General features: G+C 39.6%; 1 protein-coding gene across 1 annotated transcript; it reads right to left on the bottom strand.

The window, feature by feature from the left end:
* Positions 1-4809: 4809 nt before the first annotated feature.
* On the bottom strand, positions 4810-15391 carry LOC120803913 (rho-related GTP-binding protein Rho6-like). The gene is made up of 5 exons (XM_040152944.1): positions 15167-15391; positions 14346-14433; positions 9386-9495; positions 8116-8250; positions 4810-7967 (listed from the first exon to the last, which is right to left on the bottom strand). Exons 1-5 carry the CDS (start codon positions 15284-15286, stop codon positions 7722-7724), a joined length of 699 nt encoding a protein of 232 aa, XP_040008878.1. The 5' UTR covers positions 15287-15391; the 3' UTR covers positions 4810-7721.
* Between the last annotated feature and the right edge of the window lie 5400 nt (positions 15392-20791).

The raw sequence follows: 20791 nt of genomic DNA, 5'->3' as shown, positions 1-20791 counted from the left end.
CCTTCTGCCTCCTTCTCTGCTGCTGCGGTTTGTGGAATAGGTCTGATAGGTTGATCGTACAAATGTGTGTGAGACTCCAACATGTGCATGTTTTTATATGTGTCTGTGCTGCCATGTCTGATGGATGATGTGCTTATGTGGTAATGAGCCACGCTGCACAGCGACCATTTTCTTGGACTCCCCGAGAGGGTTTCAGATGACAGCACTCTTCCCTAAATTATCCTCCCTCCAGTTCCTGATCCTGATTCTCAACAGTCGCACCGTCTCCGCTGCAGGCTCCATCCTTCAGGGAGGAAGGGACAAATGTCTAGACTGCACAGATCACTCGCTGCTGACCTGTTCATTAGTTTACATCCAATATGTCAGTGCCATACATATGTCGCTGTTGGCCTGTACATCTATTTTCAAGCATGGATTGATTTTCAGAAACTGTCATGGACATGGAGGTAAATTTATCTATAAATCAGCAGTGCAGCCCCCTGGTTATTTCTTCTTCTTCTTCTTTTTTTTTGATTCAAGTTTTTATTTTCTTTATTCATACCCAAGTGTGTACAGTACAGTACATCTGTACAGTAAATGTGTCCATTTCTCTGGACATTTCTATGCTCATCTTGTATGGCTCTTACTTTTTCTTGTTTTTACTCAGGCACGCTCTGATGCTTCAATTTCCTCACTTGCCACACTACCATGTTTCTCTCTATCCCGTTTGTGACTATGTTTGATTTGAAATCAATCAATGTTTGTTGTTCGTTAGCTAGCCTATTCCGTATATTCCGTAAATATTTAGGAATTTAGTAAAAGCCCAAATATACATGAAAAGATTGTTTGCTTATAGTGCAGAGTATTTTATTTTATCACCCCAAAATTATCCAACACCCGCCCACTGTTTACTTACTCTTCCAAAGCACTTTCACTTTTGTGAAGAACTCACCAAAAATGGCAACACTGCAGTGAATTACGTTAGCTCTCGTGTTTATAATCTATACTGCCATCTCGGTTATGAGTGGTGTAGCTGCTTTGAGTACTTTAGGGATTATTTGGCGGTATTATTATATAATTATTTGCTGCCATGTGAGCCGGCGATTAAAGTTTGGTGAGTCACATAGTGAGTATCACTGACTCAGCATAAAGACTGGAAACTGGGGGAAATAGTTAGCCTAGCTCTCCCCCAGCCAAGAATTTTTTTTTTCTTTATTTTCTCCTAAGCTAACCAGCTGCTGGCTGTTGCTTCATATTTACCATACAGACATTAGACATGGTTTTGATCTTCCCATCTGTCTCTCCTCAAGGAAGCTAATGTGTGTATTTTGAAAATGTGGATCTGTCCCTTTAAACATAGTCTGGGGCAAAACCAGCCCAAATAGCATCATCCGAAAAAGTGCAGTCTTTGTCAGAGGAGGATGGCAGCGCTTGATTTCCACATCCACTATGGTCGTGCAGTATAATCATGCCTTGGAGCAACCTGCCATGGATGACAGGCTCAATGTGCCTTGATCAGAGGTTTATCTGATTTGCAGAGACATGTAATGTACGTGGGCCAATTTTTGATAAATGTGTGCATGTGTGCATGTATCTGTGTGAGAGAGACAGGGATACAGATAAACTGTAGAAAAAGATAAGAAAGAGGAGCCTCGTAGACACACAGGCTGGCAGCCCAGTTTATCCAGAAGACGATCAAATCACTATTCCCTTTCCAGCTACAGAAAATCAATGTTGGAGTCGACAAGAGATTGAATTTATCTGAGACCGGTGATGTAGAGTATATTCTCACAATTTCCTCTTCTCCCATTGTACAAAGGTAATGGATAAGGAGGTCATGAGTCACTGCTGTATCCTCCATCCTGTATGTGTGATAGTTCAGGAATGGCAAACATTCAGCCACTTTATCCACATCATATCATGAGTGTGACAGGAGGACGTAGCCAGGGAGTTCCCGATAAGAGCCAGTATCAGTCAAGTGAAAGACTAAGCAAATATAATAATGGAGGTCAGGGTGGCTGGTTGGTTACATAAGGGAAAGAAAGAGAAAGGGAAAGGGAAACAAGGAAAAAAAGACAAAAAAACAGTGGAATTATCTTTTATAAGAAATGCTCATGTTTTTAATATTCTTGATGGAATATTTTGTTCCTTGTTAAATTACTCGACTGAATCTGTTATGGCCTTAACCAGATATAAGCCCTTTACCAGTTAGCAACTATGGGTAGGCAAAGTATCGTTACTACCAATATGAAGTCTTATTTTGAGTATCAATAATATCATCAATATGTTTGATAGCAAAAGAAATGGATCCTACACATGTTGGATCACATCCTGGTCATGTGAACACTCTTCTTAGTGCTGCAATATATTGTGCTGTTGTTGCGTGCATGCGTGTAGTGAATACCTGTGAAGTTCAGACAAATCACATATTGAACAGTTTTATTTACCATTAAAAACTGAATGAGTTTGACCATGTTTGACACTGTGTTGTATGACATAGCAAATTTGTAGAATTTATTTCCAAAATGGTACAAGTCTATTTCAGGGGAAAAGACTGTACCTGAAATTGCTCATTATGTATCTCTAAAACATAAACTATCCACTTGTGTAAGCCTTAAAATGTACAGAATAAAAGTTGGCCAATCATGGCGAAGAGGCAGCATAAAGACATTGTTACAACCAGGGTTGTAGCCAGGATTTTAGAAATATTGAGTCTTCTAAACATCGCCAAAGACACCAAGAAGAGAGCCTTCCTTTTTAGTTTTATTATTTCGATTTTTTAAATATTTTTTTATTGGGTTATAGCAGGTCAATTATATTTAATGTCAGGTTTATTTAAATGGAGTACTTCTCTCAAGGGAATTCCTCTGGAAATAAACATCTACTTACAAACTTAACTCAAATTTCCCTATATTTAGCACAAGTTTAAATAAATGTTTGACCTATGACCATGCATTAATGTTAATTAAGTAATTAAAAGAGAATTGAAAAAAGCAAATTATTTGGTGGTAATAAAAATATATACAGAAGTATCCTGTTGAGAATGCATTCACCTCATAAATATCAGTATTGATATTGGTCATTCTAGCCGTGGTATTACTTGGTAACTTACCTAGTTATAACATAAATATTTTCTAACTGGAGATTTACATAGTACTAAATGAAATTGGGTTGCAACATAAAATCTGGAACTATGTAGATATTAATTGTTAAATATTTACACCCAGTGACTGCCACCTGTTACGTATTGTTAGCTAACTGACAGAACTAGCTTAGCTTGCTAACATTACAGTATGGCTACTAATTTCTATAAGAGACAACATAATATGGTCGACATATGGGGTCACTTGATCAAAAAGCTGTTTACTAATTATGTAAACTGGGAAGACTTTGAATTACTTTTCCGCAAAATTACAAAACGCCTCTCACGCTAAACATGAATACTACGTATCTAAAACACACATTTCTCCCTGTATTATCGTAGCAATAATCGACATTTGCTTTGACACCATACTGTCAAGCCGCCGCCGTCATCATCTAACTGTAGGCCACACAGTCCTTAGGGGCTGAACAAAAAAAGTTCAGATTTAATGTCCAGAAATACAAACAAACGACTGCAGTTCTTTTTACCACTGCGCCAACACAGCTTCGGTCCGATTCATTTTATTTTGGAGAGCTATAGTTAATAACCCTCAGGAAATAGGGTTAATCTGTTGGCCTATCAGACAGACACAGTAGAGTAACATTTTAACTGTATCTCGGTCTTATTAGTAAGTGAGTGTGTAGTGAACTACTGTGCCCATGGCCTTGGTTACAAGTATATATTATCATTCTTTCTCAAGACAAAATAAACAATGTGCTGCCAAGCGATCGGTCTTTGTTACTCTCAAGGAGCCTTGAATTTGATTAAATTACCCAAATAATCATTTGCCCTAATTTGATAAACCTCCTGAAACAGAGAGGTGCAATCTGGTGTTTTTTGACATGACTGAAGAGATATAGAAACTTAAAAAAAAAAAATAAGATGGACTCAAAGGGTATAAGACAAAGCTGGCTTCCCAAATGTTTGACATCTTGCGTGAAAAGTGGGCAATACGTAATGCTTATATATACATTTATACTATTTGTGTTTAAAGGTCTTTTGGTATTTCTCCACTTCTTCATAATCATTGAAATGTGTTTAACACAGGAAAAAAACACAGACTTGTAAATGAAATTCAGGCATATTTATTTAAATAAAGATGAAAATAGCGTACGACAATAACATACAGAATACAGTCAATAATTTAATAATAACAATTGGCAACTTGACACAAACATTTTGTTTTGCTGCAGTAACATTCTTTTGGGGGTTGTCTTATAAACAGTTTTAAGAGGAAGAAGGCTTATGACAAAAAAAAGTCTGTCTGTCAAAAAAGAGCAAGGGAGAAACTGTGAAATGCAGGGTTTCTGTCCCTAGAAGGCATTAAAAAGCCTTAAATATAATGAACAAAAGTCATAAATCTTGTCTCTTGGCTGCTGTAGGCAGTAATGTTTGTTGTAATAATGTTTCTGTATGTGACTCTGTGTTGTAAGGAAACTAAAAAACTGGATTTTTATGACGGGATTGTGCTGCAGGAGGCTTTTTGATTCTTTTTTGTGGAGTTTTAGTCAGCGCCGTCAGACCTGTAGCAAACACTGTCTCCACTGCTGGCTACAGTAGCAAGGAAGATCATCAGCTCAGAATGGACAAGTAGAGATTTTAATAAAAACTTCAGTGAACTTAAACAAATTAAAACCATTTTTCATTAATTATGCCATCCATTCATTTTCTGTTGCTTATCAGGTCAGAGATCACATTATTTTATATACTGCTGGGAAGTACTGAAAAATGTGATATAATAAATAATAATAATAATAATAATAATAATAATAATAATAAATAATTCCAGTCCACATCTTCCTTTCTGCTATCATACCTTCATACTTTGGATGGTGTGAAACAGGTATTAATTTAATATGGTGAACCCCTAATTTTAATTTTAAGTTGTTGAACCCTGCAGGAACCCCGGAAGGTGAAATGTACATTGAACAAAAATGAGCTTGTTTAGGATGGCACGATGCTCCAGACACGACGAGTGAAATAATGACTGCAGCAGAGCTGAAGAGACACATTTTAGAAGGCATGCTGTTTCCAACAACCCACTCGTAGTTGCTACCAGCATGGGGTCTTTATAATCACGTAGAGATCTTTAGCAGTCCGCCGCTCCCTGAAATGCCCAGCCATCACCTCCGCTGTGGCTTCTGTCTAATGCTACAAATAAAAGGTGAGGCGCCCTCTTGGAGAGCTGTCCCTCCCTCTCTCTGGGAGACAGGAGTCCTGATCGCACTGTTGCTAGGCAACACCTTAAATTCCAGTGTTCTGTACATCCAGAGAAGTCCAGGCTTCTCGGTGCAGACCTACAAATCATCAAGCCCTCCATTAGCCGAGCTGTCAACAGCTACAAATGCCAGAAGACTTGAGTGAATACAACATCAGCAACAGCTGCAAAAACACCAAAGACAGCGACAAGCAAGTAGAAACATCCAGGGGAAAAAAAGGCTATTTTATAAGTGGAAAATGTCAAGAATACTTTGCAGCGATGTTGAAAAATAAAATCAAAATATTTTTAAAGCATAAATAGAAAAAAGAGGAAGGAAAAGATCTCTTTCTCCAGACAGGACCAGCCTGTGATTGAATTCAGCTCCCCCACCCCACCAACCCATCATCGCGGGGACATTTAGTGTTAATGCGGATTTGGCTGCTATTCGATTCCAAGCCTTGGGAGTGGGTGCCCGTACCCAGGACGCTATGACACGGTCTGCATCGCGCTCGCGGAGTGATGGCTCATCTTGTGTCCAAGTCTGTTCCCCCCTTCTGATAATCTTTATCTCCTGTTAAAGTGGTGTTTCCTGTAGTTTTATGTAGATGTGCACTTAGTTAATGGTAACTTCGTTCCTTGTCGATCGCAATTCTTATGGTCATGTGATTATCAGATATTTGTGTTATGTTCAGTCGGGGCGTTTAGTCTTAGTTATATTCACCCGTGCTCTGTCAGACTGCCGTTCAATTGCTTGAACAGGCAGTCTGTACTGTTGAGTACAACCAAATACTCCCAAGCCTTGGAATCTAATGCCAACCATGCAGATATCCAGACTGAAAATGGCAGCAGGAGCATCTTTGATAACTGTTACCAATGAAGAATTTAGCTTGAAGGGGTTTTCACAAATCTTACACATCAAAGTCTGTTTATAGGTGTTGGGGAGTATTACTACATACAGTATGTGGGGAAAAAAAACTTGTGTAAAGTGAGTTTACCAGACCTTTGTAGCCCGCTACTCATCTTTGCCTGAAGCTAGCAGCTTTAGGCTACATTAGCTACTACTAGCAAAACACACCCGAATCTCTGCCGAACTCTCAGCGGCTGAGTTGCAATGTAGGTAATGTAGGCGCCAGGTTTTGACAAAGGAAGAAGAATGTGTGGAATAAAAAAGTCCTCTGGTTGTGCTGCATTAGTCTGACAGTTTTATATGGGCGCAATGCTAAATCGGTGGAGCACTCTATTTACCCAGCACCTGGAGCTTGTTGAAGTACGGTGGATTAATCTTCAAATAATCTTGAGGCAGAGGATTCAAAAACAAATAACTTTTTTTGATACATTAAAATAAATCCATCTAGTTTTGCTTGTATAAAAAGAAATCGTTGTTTTATCCTTTAAAGACTAAGAAAGAATGGTTTAATTATTTTTCCGGATTAAAAAAACTGATATCCGGTTAATATTCATGGTTAATAACACTGAAGAATTATGACTGCTGTGAATGAAATGAAATGAAAGGGTACGTGACAAAAACATGGTCAGACAGTTTTTACATGGCCCAGATTTTGTGTTTGTTTTTGTCACAGCATGTCCACCCTGCACTGTTTTGTGGCTCATGTGAGTGCTGAGTCACATTGCGGTCCTTCAGATGTGCTCTCAGCTCGTCCTCCCACTGTCTCAGCAAATGAACACTCTGCCTGCCAAATCTCTCCCTTCTCTCCCCCTTTTCTCCACTGTCGGCTTTAATTCCTTAACGAAATACTGTGAGGGGTCTGCTGGGGAATAATTTCCTCAAGGACCACTGCTTTAAATTCTCCAAGTTGTACATAGCACGTTCTGCATCGTCAGATTTTACATTTCATCTAGTCACTCAGCCCATAGCGTGACCTTAAAGGGACATTCAAATCAAGAGATGGATGGGAAAGGGCACCGCTATCAGAACTTAAAATCGGTCTCATCAGGGTAATGCAGTCAAATGCAGTGTTTACAACCACTTCCCCCATAGAAAAGAGGAGGTACTGACCTTATTCAAGCTGACTCTATCACAGCAGCCTTTATGTGATGAGAAAACAGGTCTGCACCTTAAAGCGCCTGTTATGATGTCTTTGTACAGGATTATTTAATTGATCAGAAATATTTTAAACATCAAAGCTTTTTCACTCTGTCTCTGCACTGAGTGCTGGTGTCAAGTCATGATCAAAAGTTCAGTGTCAGAGTTGAATATAGAGAGTATAGTGATCTTTTTGAAGTGGTTGAGGGAGTTTGGACTGCAAAGGAGAGAGGGACTGAGTAGAAATCCACTTTGTTGCTCTCTCGCCCTTGCACACCCTGCACCCCTGCTGAACCAGCTACAGTATAGTTCACTTGTCCTTCCTTTCTTTTTTCCACCCTGATCCCAGCAGTATTTCACATGATGGAGCAGCTCTTTGACTTCTCCTTGCTAAAGGTAGAGGAGAGGAGCTCTGTCTTGCTTGGCAGGTGGAGGAGTCTCTTGGAGAGGCGACGGACGGGGCTGGGTTTATTGGCAGGCTGGGGTTTGTTCATGCAGGCCACAGCTGCCGTACGGAAAACACTGTGGATGCTCTTCTCTGATGTGAAGGCTGAGCACTCCAGGTAAGCCTCTGCTCCGAGCTGCTTGGCCATGGACGAACCCTACAATGTGAGGGGATTAAATATACGCATGTTAAACTGAGTATGAGCTAGAGTAGATTAAAACAAAGGGGAATTTCTACAAGTACCCAGACTAGACAGGAGACCTAAACAGACACACAAAGGAGGAAAGAGTATTCCTGGAACAAACCTGTTCATGGGAGATGGGACTCTGTTTCTGATTGGACAGCTCCATGCGCGTGCATACATCCGTGCGCAGGTCCGTTTTACAGCCTATTAGCAGGATCCGTGTGCTGGGGCAGAAGTCCTGGATCTCTGCTTTCCACTGCAAAGAAAAATAAACAGAGCTGTCACCAGACAGTCACTTGAAACTGTAACATATAAAGGGTGAAAATGGTGGAGCACCCATTAGTGATCAAGGAGACTACCACCTAGATTAAGTGTATGTCCACTTTATGATGGTTAAATTTGTACACACATCTTTACTGTCCATCAGCCCCCCGTCCAGATTAAAACAGCAACCTCCCCCAAATTTGAGTTTTTCCAAAATGGGTTCCAGAGTGTGTAAATCTGAAAACGCCAGTGTATAAACAGCCATGGTCACAACCATGACCTAAACCAGCCAGTGAGGGTCATAGTTGTGTGACAACATTGTTACGAAAACAACTTTAAGTTGTCTCTAACTTTCACTGATTGTTCATTTTAAATGCCAATACAGCTGAATACACATTAGAGCTGTTGTCATTAACCTGGATTTGTGTTGGTTGTCAGACAGCATCACAATTATAAAATAAGGATTCTATCAACGCAGCGCAGCTGCTCTGGAATGACTGATTTTTAACATATAGTGTTCATCGGCCGCATTTAAATCACTACTTTTTCACTTATCTGACAACAAAAACAGAAAAATATGTAAATGAGAACTACCATATAATGAATTTGGCTGCATTAAACACAGTATAGGTGGCCACAGAGAGCATGAGGAGACTGAACAAAAAAAAAAAGACAACTTTCTGTCATCCCTAACTTTTTCTGTAATCAAGCATTTTAAATGTTGATATAGTCGTTGATACAGCACAGCTATTGTGATTAATCTCTATTAATCCTTGATTGAATTTGTCAGACGACGCCCCCAACTATGAAATAATGATTTTATCAGCCAGCTGTCTGTCCCACTCCTTACTAGATGTAGGGTTTGATGCAGTTTTTGTTGTTTGCCAACATAGCAGAGAATGAAGAGGAGGAGATTTGACTGCGTTCATATTGTTCAGGCATTTCACTGTGGACAGATCCCCCTACAAAAACAACGTGGAAACACTAATGTGGACGCAAATTTGTTTTCACACAAAACTTAGATGACTCAGATGACTTTAGATGACTTAATGTAGACCTGGTCTAAAATGAAGCCGTAACACTGCAGTGTTGTCATCGTGTCATGTTCACATTTCAGCTGCCCATACCTTCTTCAGTGCACTGTCTACTGTGTCTGGTCGGCTGATGTCAAAGCATAAGAGCACTGCATCTGAGTCACTGTAGCAGAGGGGCCTGACGTTGTCGTAGTATGGAGAACCTACAAGGACAGAACAGAGACAGAGTAAAGTTTCGATTTTGTAAACATGGAGTTTAGGAAGCCTGACGCTCAACTTGAAACAAAATCTTTGAAAATTAAAAACCTTTAGTTTTCCCATTGTCAGCGAGCAGAATTATAAACGTGTAAAGTGTGTCTTTCTATGGTCTGAGTCCAGCTGACACTATTATAAAGTTCTTTACAAATCATCCTCCTCACATACACACAGTACAAACACAACCAGACACATACACCCCTGCCAAACTGATATGAGAGCAAATAATTTAACTACGCTGGATGCCTTCCCGCTGAGAGGATTTTTTCCAGATAAGTAAACTAACTCACTGAGTCACGGGCAGTGTAACTCTGTACCAGTCATGTCTTTCCATTATTAGTCAATATCGAACTTTATTTACCAAACTTTTGAATGAATGAAAAAACTACCAGATGTCCCAAGAGGGTAAATTATCATCATAGGACACTCTTTTCCAGAATTTTTCCATGATAAAGTGCAAAATACAGACACTATGTCTGAGCAACATTAAGCAATCTTAATCTATGTCTGTTAAATTAAGTCTCTGTCTCTGCTCTATATTCATATAAAAGATAGCTAGATCAATGAAAACTATTCTTTTTAAAGTAGATGCTTATTCACTTTCTGGTAACAGTTAGAAGAGAACATTGACAGCGAGGAGCCAATTAGCTTAGCTTAGCACAAAGACTGAAATCAGGGGGAAACAGCTAGCCCTGCTCTGTCCAATCGTAACAAAACCCGCAGTGACAATTAGGCGTTTCACAGCGGGATATGTCCTACGTGTTAATTGGTGAGCTTTAGAGATGCTGGTAGGTGGATTTTGTTACAGATGGATAGACCCTGAAATGTTATAAAATTGTTGGATGTTCATATGTCACCCATATTTGGGTGCAAATGCATGTTGCATCAGCTTTGTGCGGCCTGGTGCAGTCACACTAATTAGAGACAGGAGTTGAGCACAAACTCATTAATGTTGCTGTGTTGTTGCTTTAAAACAATGCCTTTATTAACTATTAGTAACTTTTCCGTCATTTTCAACCCCCACTTACACTACAGAGGCATTATTAAACTAATCCTCTGCAAGATAACATTCACTATTCGTCTCGTCACTCAGGCAGTCTACCCTGATTCTTGTTACATAAATATGACACCTTAGTTACAAGAATGCGAATTATGTTGTGAAGGAAACATATTTTGCTTCCATTTCCATAAACAGCACATCTACAGTATATGTAGAACTTTTTTTAACTCTCAGGAAGGCTCCCTTGCTAAAAACAGACTGACAGGATGTCCGCTCTCTATTGTCTTCGCTCTGCCACCTAATCACTCCCCACACACCAACACTAAGATTTAATTTCCTACTCCTGTCCTTGGGGGGCCACATGTGAGCCAGAAGCTTTCGTTGCAAATATAAGAGAATGTAATTATACCAGGAATAGATACTTCTAATAAGCTTCAACTGGAATTAACTAACAATCATGCTGTCTCGATGAATCTGGTGGTCTCTTGAGACATTTATGAATATTTTATTTTTTAATATAATATTACCATCAAAAAGCATTACTGTTCAGAGAGCCCTTCTGGCTTATTCAGTTTCTCTGAATCTTTGATTTAACTCTGCAAAGTAGGACAACTTATACAACTACAATCTATCAATAACATTTCTTTTAGCGGGAATCAAAGCGCCCATCACATAACTACCCAGGGTGATGTAAGGACTGAGAAAGAGAAAGTAGAGAGATTTAAAGAGGACACAACTTCTAGCACCTACCAACTCCCACACATTAGCAGCACCCTGCCTGGACACACAAACACACAAAGCAAACACACACAGACACACAGACACACACACACACACACACACACACACACACACACACACAGTAAGCACAAACACGCAGCCCTTTCAATTGAGAAAAACAATAGCTGATGTGCTGAAACTGTCTTCTCTTCTGTCAAAGAATGAAAGCGAATGGAAGTTGGAACCCTCGTCTTACGCCAAAAGAAAGAAAGAACCGTCCATGTCTTCAAAAAAGATGCAAGATAAACTCAAATATATCCTTCTGAGCCTTTTTACTATGAAAAAGCCTATGGCACACATTGAATCGATTAGGCTTCAATTAACAATTATGTTTTTTATTGATTAGTCCGATAATTGATAATTGATTCATCATTTCAGTCATTTTTCAAGCAAAAATGCTAAACATTCTCTCTTTGTAGCTTTTCAAATGTGAGCATTTTCTCCTTTTCTTTGTCACAAACGATAGTGAATAAAAAAAATCTTTTGGTTTTGGACTTTCGGTTGGATACAACAAGCAATTTAAGAATGTCACTTTGGACCCTGAGAAGTAGTGAGTGACATTTTCTGTAACATTTTGTAAGCAAAATGATTTATTGAGGAGATAGATTAGCAGATTCATCAATTCTGAAAATAATCATTAGTTGCAGGCCTAGACACCTGGAGCAATGCTATAAATAGAGATAATGAAGGAGGAGGATGAAAAACAAAAATAAAGAGTGACATCAACTGTGTGTGTGTGTGTGTGTGTGTGTGTGTGTGTGTGTGTGTGTGTGTGTGTGTGTTGTGTGTTTGTGTGTGTGTGTGTATATTGCAAATGTAAATTCATATTATGCAATGTTTCCTCTGGAAAAGGCTGACTGTCCAGAAAGTTTTTACTCCGTGGGAGATAAACAGACAAACCTACATTAGTTCAGTGCTGGTTTCAGTTACGTAAGACCTCTTTTAGGCAGCACACACCATAAGGCAGTGAGGAGGTCATGCATATCTTTTCTCTCAGTATCCCTCTCTTGTGCCTTCTGTTCACAGCAAAGGTATGGCATACACACACAATTGTACACATAGTGAGACAGGACACACACACACACACACACACACACACACACACACACACACACACACACACACACACACACACACACACACACACAAACACACACACTTGCCCACACTCTTACAGACTTCCACCCCCTGCATGGACGAGGCATCCCCCTCTCCCCTGTGAAAGAACCCCTCTGCACGCCAACTGGCACAGCTCAACTTCCTCTGGGCGCAAAGCTTCATCCAGTGCTGTTATGAAAGAAATCTATACTGCAGCGGGTGGCTTTTCCTATTGATCCTATTTACATAATTTTTCTGTATGTTTAAAGTCATTGTGTCAGTAGGCCACTGCTATTAACCTATCCACGCAGCTCACAACAGATTTTCAAGACAGCAACTAAAAACGGCCACAAACACTTTAGACATTTTGGATCCAAAATCCAAAAGGAGGAGAGACACTAATGGCTCTCTGAACTGTACATAACTATCTGTACATAATCTATCTTTAGTTTCAAAAAATGGTCATGGTGATGTCTTCAGATGTCATGATTTGTTTGACCAACAGTCCAAAATTCCAGGATATTCAGTTTGAAATCAAAGAAAACAGAGAGAGGTATCAAATCCTCACGTTTAAGAAGCTGGAACCAGCAAATTCTTTGCATTTCTACTTGAAAGGTAAATCAAAATAGTGATCAATTAATCTTTTCCGCTCTAGTATGTACAGTATCGATGACAGAGCTGGCTGAGAAATGTGTCTGATTTGTGTCACAAATTATTCACCTACTTTTGTTTAAACCTTTGTTATAAGAGTTTTTTGTAGAGTTTAAAAAAAAACAACAACTTTCTTGAACACAATGTATGACTCTCTTTTTGATAACTTGACTTATTCCACATAGAGGTCAGAGGTCAGGAGCATCAGGAGACCATCATCCCTGCAGCTGTTTTACTGATTGTAAAAACAGTTTACCCATTCAGCAGGTTAGCTCCCTGATCCGTCTGCATACGGGACAAACAGACTACCATGTACTGTGCCTGAACTCTGCCAAATTAAACTTCACAGCCATTATAAAGATCAGTAAAGATCTGAGCCTTTAACAAATTATAATGGGTAGTTTACACAGCTTTCTGACATTTTATAGATAAAATAATTAATCAGTTGATTAAATCGCCAGATTAATCAATGATGAAAATAATCATCAGTTGCAGCCCTAGCTGAATTAACAATAACACAAACTGCTCAAAGCACCGATAATACTGTAATAACAGTTTCATTATCAAAATCTTACAGATCAGACTGGAATGGTTAATATATATCTCAGGGCCCATATATAATTATGGGGGGAATTGAAAATTAGTATTAAGTTTGATTTAGCATTTAGTGTGTGTTTAATTTATTTTCTTAGGGATCTTCCTGTTAATATCTTGGTTATGTTTCTCAAACCGGGGTCCCTATTTGTCTTTGGTGTCTTTTACTAATCTAGATTTGGCTCATTCAATCATTTGGAGGATTCCATGCGCTAAACTGTGTATTTTGGGCCCCTGGTTGTCCTCTGAGTGAGCCAGGCAGGGTTTGCTGCTCAGGTCTGTCATTCGTTTCCTGCGCCACTTTTCCAAGGAAGATCTCTCACCAGATTTCACACTAGTGAAAAGCTGCTTAACTGCTTCAAAACAGGACTGACAGATAGTGACGCCTGGGTAAACAGCAACAACACTGTAAGTAAAACAATGGGCGAGAGGAGGCTTCATTTACAGTTGTTACCCGACTCCAGGCTGACTGTGTTGTTGGGAGGGTAAACACGTTCCACAAATCAACCTGTGAATACAGTACTGAAACTGACTCCTTAACTCATTGCTCAAACGCAAAACATTGACCATGACAGATTGGGTGGCTTATAAAATATCCGTGGGTAAAAACATTCAGTTTTATTTAACTGTAGGCAAGTTAAAAAAAAAAAGAAAAAAAAAAAGCATAATCCTCACCTGATGTGTCCCAGAGGCTGAGCTCAACTCGCTGGTCTTCAAGCTGCAGGCAGGCTGTGTAGTTCTCAAACACAGTAGGTACATAAGTCTAGAAATCGACAATTAAAGAAGGACTTAGGGAGCGTTTTTAACTTGTGTTTTTAAAATCGCAAATCCACATGGAAAATCATTAACTTACTTATTATTTAGTATGAAGAACAAATGCCCACCACATGTTACCAGTAATGGACGTACCAAGTCTAACCAACATCAAAAAGTATGAAATATTTAATTATATAAAACAAAAGACAAACAGATCTTTACATTTGTGAGGCAGTTATTTTTAAGTGACTGACACAATAAATCAATAATCCAAACCGATCAATTCATTGGTTTCAGCAGTGCTCAACAAATATCAACCTACAGTATATCACTTACTTTACACAGGCGTTATTGCCAGTCTGGAGGTATTTTATGTAAACCTGTCTAGGTCACAAAGCTTCGTGTGCGGAAATAATCTTTACTAAACATTTAGCATGTGCCAATCCAATAATTCTATAGGTTGCGCAGCATTGATGGTACCACGGGAGTTAATATATATACAATCCTATATATTTAAATACTATGTATATTACCAACAGGATGTAAATAAATTCAAAGTCAGTAGCACTGACCTACACAGTACTGGAAACCCCCAAGAAGTACAAGGGCAGGAAAACGTTAAGCTCTGAAGTCCTTGTAGGAGTATTAAAGGGAATATTTATTCTTACTCACGGACGAAATAAATCATCAACTGACGCTAGAACAACTCCAGACATTAAATCTGTGGAGAAATCTCATACCTCTGGATAGCAGTCCTTGGCCAAGACTTGTAACATCGCCGTTTTCCCGCATTGGACATCTCCAACCAGCACTAGTTTACACCTCGCCACAAAAGGCTGCGCGAGTCTTCTTTCCTTCATGGTGGGGACGAGGGAAAGACTGTCAAAAGGAACAGGACTGGAAAACAATAACGCGGGTCCTTCTGGCGACCGGCTTTTAGTCCGCCCCACTGCTCGGTCGGTCCGTCAGTGAGTGAGGCGGCGCAGCAGTCACTGCGGGGCTTTATAATGTCGCGCCAATGAGGAAGAGCAGGAGGAGGAGGAGGAGGAGGACGAGGAGGCCAGAGCTGCAGGGCTGTAGCCAGGTTTTCTGAAAGATTCAAATCACGCGTCCCCTCGATGCACCACCTAAGCCACGCTTATACCTCAGGCCGAACATTGCGACCAGAAGACACAGAGAAGTTTTTTTTTTTCAATCATTATTATTATTATTATTATTATTATTATTGGCATTGTTTATATTTCATATATTCAATTATTCAGTCAAAAGTAGTGGATGGAAGCAGATTATGCAATACCTAGCATGTGTAGGTTTTTAATTGTAGAATGTAAACTCCTTGCAGACTGCGGAAACTCATAAAGTCACACACACACGCGCGCGTACGCACACACACACACACACACACACACACACACACACACACACACACACACACACTCAAAACGAGGACCAGACCTGTCCACAGTGGTATTTATTGCCACATATGTTAAAGGAATAAGGCCAATTCATGGCTTCCACATCCGCGTAGACGCAAGGTGTGCGATGTATTCCACATCCTTGTTCCTGTTCTTGTTAGGTGGTTGCACACGTTTTTGTTTTTTGTTTTTTTGTTTTTTTATTTGGCTGAGAAGTTCAATATCACTCTCAGATCTTTACAGGAAATATTAAACTACAGCCAACATCTTAGCTTAGAATAAAGACTGGAAGCAGGGGGGCACAGCCAGCCTGGCTCTATCCAAAGGTTTAAAAATCAGCCTATCAGCACCTCTAAAGCTCACTAATCAAAGTGTTATACCTTGCTTATTTGATCTTAATTGATGTAAAAACAACTATTTGTGGCCTTCTCCAGGAATGTATTACGTCTCTTCAATCCGCTTTTTTTCTTCATGAATTAAACAAACGAGATATAACATTTTCATTAAGCGGCCATTACGCTCCTTCAGAACTGCTTGTCAGATGGTCGAATAGCTCAAGAAACCCCCCTACCCCCGTATCTTTCCGACATTGGATTAGGTGAAGTCTGTGGCCGATCATTTCTGTAATTTTCCCGAAAACCAGTGATCTTTGCGCCATGAATCGCCAGCTTTTTGGAGGTGAGAAAGGAGCCGAAGTGTGAACGTCTTCTCTCTCTTTCTTCATTCTTGACACAACTATTTCTCTCGCTTGTCATAAAAACAACCGAGTGCAACACTAATGCCTCCCAAGAGAGAAAGTCTGAAAATGCGTGCCGTTGTCCCCATATTTAAACTATCCTATAATTCTGATCTAGGATAACCCAAACCTTACTGAGGTTTAGTGGTGCTCGGAGGCAGAATTTCTTTACATTTGAACAGAACCAGGCTAGCTCTTTCCCCCTGTTTTCAGTCTTTGTGCTAAGCTAAGCTAACGGTCTTCTGGAATGATGTGGGAGTAGTATCGATCTTCTCATCTAGCTCTCTGCAACAGCGCAAATAAGTGTATTCCTAGAATGTTGAACTACTCATCTAAGTAAAACACTAAGAAGTCAATGACAGTGTGAAAGCAGTGAAGTTTCAGGGGATTTTTGCCTTCTCATATGGTCTTCGTGGAAAACTTGACGTGTATTTGGCAATAGGCCTAAATTAGATTTAGTTGAAACAAAACAAACATTCACAAAGTTATTTTTTTAACAACCTCGCAGGAAACTCTGATTAATGTTCATGGTATTAGCAATTGCTTTTCCTCTTCTGCCAGCAGTTTGTGTGTGTGTGTGTGTGTGTGTGTGTGTGTGTGTAGTTTGTGCAACATGCAGTGAAACCAGAAGTAATCAGAAAGTACCTCATCTGTTATCTGACTTGTGTCAGTTGTACCGCTGGCTGTGTGTGCTAGTCATAGTATCCTCTTTACATGTTTTTGAAGTTTTATGACCTCAAAGCCTTGTAGTATCTAAGTTCAGAGGTCATCTTGATCAAGTGATGAACTGGCTGAAATTGACAATGTCTATGAAAAGGTTCAAAGCATGACAATACACAGAAATCCACCTTATCAGAATATGCCCTAAATGATGTCTAAATGTTTCTCTCATACGTATTTTAGTGTGTTTATCCGTCAAACCAGCTGTGGGATACAGCCATGTGAGGGTGCACGCAGTTATTTCTTACATTAAACATATGACGGACGTTACATATGTTTACACAACACGTGTGCAAGCATGCAGCATACAGGGCCAAGCGCTGCCTGCCAACCCCAAATACCTGACAGATGGCTTCATCAATCTGAAGTATAACAGAGAACTCAAGAGTGTAAGCCATTTGGAGAGGAGGTGGAGCATGGCGTGTTGTGCTGAACATAAATGGAAACAACTGCTCGACTGTCACAGAGGGCTCTTTGATGCCATTAATGTATAGCATGAAACTCTGGATGGGGACATCGATTGCACCTGCTGCCTGGTGCAGAGAAAAACAAGGTAAACTGCGTCCCTCTGTCTTGCTTCATTGAAATTTCAAATTTTGTGCTCTGTTCCCTCCCTTCCACGCACCTGAACAATACACCACTGGGATAAAAACACTACTTTCACTTAATGCTTCCTTCCCTCATGCTCCATTTCTCCCTCTTAGTGGGCTTACTGTATAATTATGTATGACTTTCCAAACACTGAGCTACAAACGGTTTATAACTCAGTCTGTCATAATGAATCCCTGTCTTCTTTTACGTCACGGTAGAGAAATCCTTGTCTTTCTCTTTGTTCTATTGATGATACATTTAAACTTTGGCATGGTAGGAGAATAAGAGAAGTGACCAGTCTCTTTGACAATGGTATATTAATGTCCTTCAATCAGCTGCAAGATAAGTATAGTTTACCATCTACTCATTTATTTTAGCTTTTTTCAAGTTCTTGAGCTTAGTTTAAGGAACAAGATATGGCCCCTTTTCTGTCCTAAAACCCATAGGCTTTACAAACTAATAAACAGGCCTAAACTTTCTCAATTCAAAACAATACATATATTACTCGCCAGAAAAACTTCATTGATTGAACTCGGATATGTCTTTTGTGTTGGCGCTGTAAAAAAACAGAAGGGAAATTCAAGGGTCTGACTTGCACAAACAAGTCAGACCCTTGAGATAAATTTAAAAAAAGAAATATATAGATCTTGCTCTTTTAGCTGAGAGAAAATGTATAACAATTAACTGGGAATCTGAATACCCCCCTACAATCTCATGTTGGCTAATTGAAATCTCAAGTTACATCCATAACATCCATTGTAAAAGAACATTAAAAAAAATATCTTTCACATATGGAATTCATGGCCAACAGAGCTGTTAATATGAGTAGTGTCCTAATTGTGTAGCTTTTATTTTACTTATTTATCTTATTCTTTTTTTTTTCCCCCTTTGTCTTGTGTTTTTTTTTTTTTTTTTTGGGTATGAGTGGAGAAGAACAATGTCCTTGCCAGGTAGCAAGCAGAGACTCAAGGTAGTGACTACACCCAGCCGCTGCTCACCAAGAAATAGTTACAGCACTGCAAAACCACAACTTATCCAGTTTACATTGTGTATGGATTAAACAAACAAGATATAACGTGTTAAGCAGTGAGCTTTAGAGGCGCTGGGAGATGTATGTTTGAGCCAGGCTAGCTGTTTCCTCCGGCTTCCACTCTTTATGCTAAGCTAAGCTAATTAGCTCCAGGCTCTACTGTATGTCGTTAATGCACAGACATAAGAGCAGTATCAATCTTTTCATCTAGTTCTCGGAAAGAAAGCAAATAAGCATATTTCCCAAAATGTCAAACTATTCCCCTAAAGATCATTTATAATAAAAATAATAGTTCACTGAATGGATATTCCTGATGATAGAACTACTGGAGTTTAGATAGGTTTCTATGTTTTGGGCCTTCTGAATCAACATCAGCAAAATCGAACACAGTCATACAGTATTTGGTCATGTGTTCAGCGTTGCTGCATATTGTGTTTGAGAGGTTTTCTACTGACCTATGTGTCGCCAATGTTTTCCTGATGAGAGGCGACGGCATCTCTGAGATGGTGGCACACTGGTCATCTGAAGAGGCAGTGACTTTTATATAATCTCCAGTATATGACTCCTCCTGTACGGCTAACATGTTGGCCTATAGTGCTGGCTAGTGTGCTCCATGGGCACCCGGTGACTGTCTGACCTAGATTTATCATACACAGGGCTGAAAGTTGCATTTTCACTTAACCTAACTTGCCCCACTGACATTTAGTGTTGTGTGTGGATGTGTGTGCAAGCAGTAAGTGTCTGTTACAGTGGCATGTGATGTTGGCTTGCATGTCTAGATGCATGATGAGCAACAGGAAAACTCAAGTATAACGGTTCAGAAAATGGTCAGCAATGCTTTAGGTTAAGAGCTACTGTATGTAATGCAGTATGTGCATTAGTATTCACCAGAATTATTAACATACAGTGGGAATGTTGGAAGAGAGAGAACGACAGCGGGCATTAATCCCAAATCCAGTTCAAATAATTTCTAAGAAAGGACCCAAAAAAGAAAAACCCATCACATTCCCTACGCCTTGAAGCAAAATCATTTGCATAATTCAAGTATGATGTGGTTGAGAGCCCCTGCATTATGTAAATCAGGCTATGATTAAAGAATATTATCATAAACACGAGTGCAATCATGAAGTGGAAATGTATTGGTAGTACCTGTCTGTCTTACTTGCTGTTGAACATGGCACAGTTCACTGATGCTGCAAATTGCAGCATCGGTGAACAGCCTACAAAGGAGAAACTAGTTCATTACAATTAATTTAGTGTACAGGCATTTCATATACAGTAACATAGTATTCTAGCAACTGGGTAATTGCAGTTGTGGAGGGTTGTCCTCACTTTCAGCATCTACCTGACTGACAGTTGTGAAAAAATAAATGGATTAAATGGACTGCCTAAGAATGGAGGTGTCTTGGTTAGTTGTGCACAAAAAATATTGAGCTGCTAACAAAGTTATTTTTCCCTTAAAAGCTTCACACCACTTCGAAGCTGAGCTTGCCCTCAGCGAAGGAAGATGACTTTTGATTTAATACATCTGATAGCAGCGGCAGTGTATTTAAAAAGGTTTGTATGCAAAATGTCTTGACATTTACATTCTGTCAAATTTCCATTGAACTGTGAAAATACAGGCAGAATGATGGAGGCAGAGAGAGAAATTATCGAGAAAGGTTCTAATGCCAACAATGGAGAAGTCAGGAGATGAGACGGAATGAATAAAATTATAGAGCTCATATCTAATGTACAGTACAACAGTGCAAATTGTGAGTGTTATTTTATATAACAAGTACAATAACTGACAAGAGCGCTTAACGCTGCACAGCTCTCAACCTTCTGTCTGAACAGCACCACTTCAGTGAGATGGAGTTTCAGACTGGCTGCC

This window comes from Xiphias gladius, chromosome 18 (genome assembly GCF_016859285.1).
Source record: "Xiphias gladius isolate SHS-SW01 ecotype Sanya breed wild chromosome 18, ASM1685928v1, whole genome shotgun sequence".
NCBI lineage: Eukaryota > Metazoa > Chordata > Actinopteri > Istiophoriformes > Xiphiidae > Xiphias > Xiphias gladius.
The sequence above is the reverse complement of the archived record's forward strand: the minus strand, read 5'-3'. Positions and strand labels throughout refer to the sequence as shown.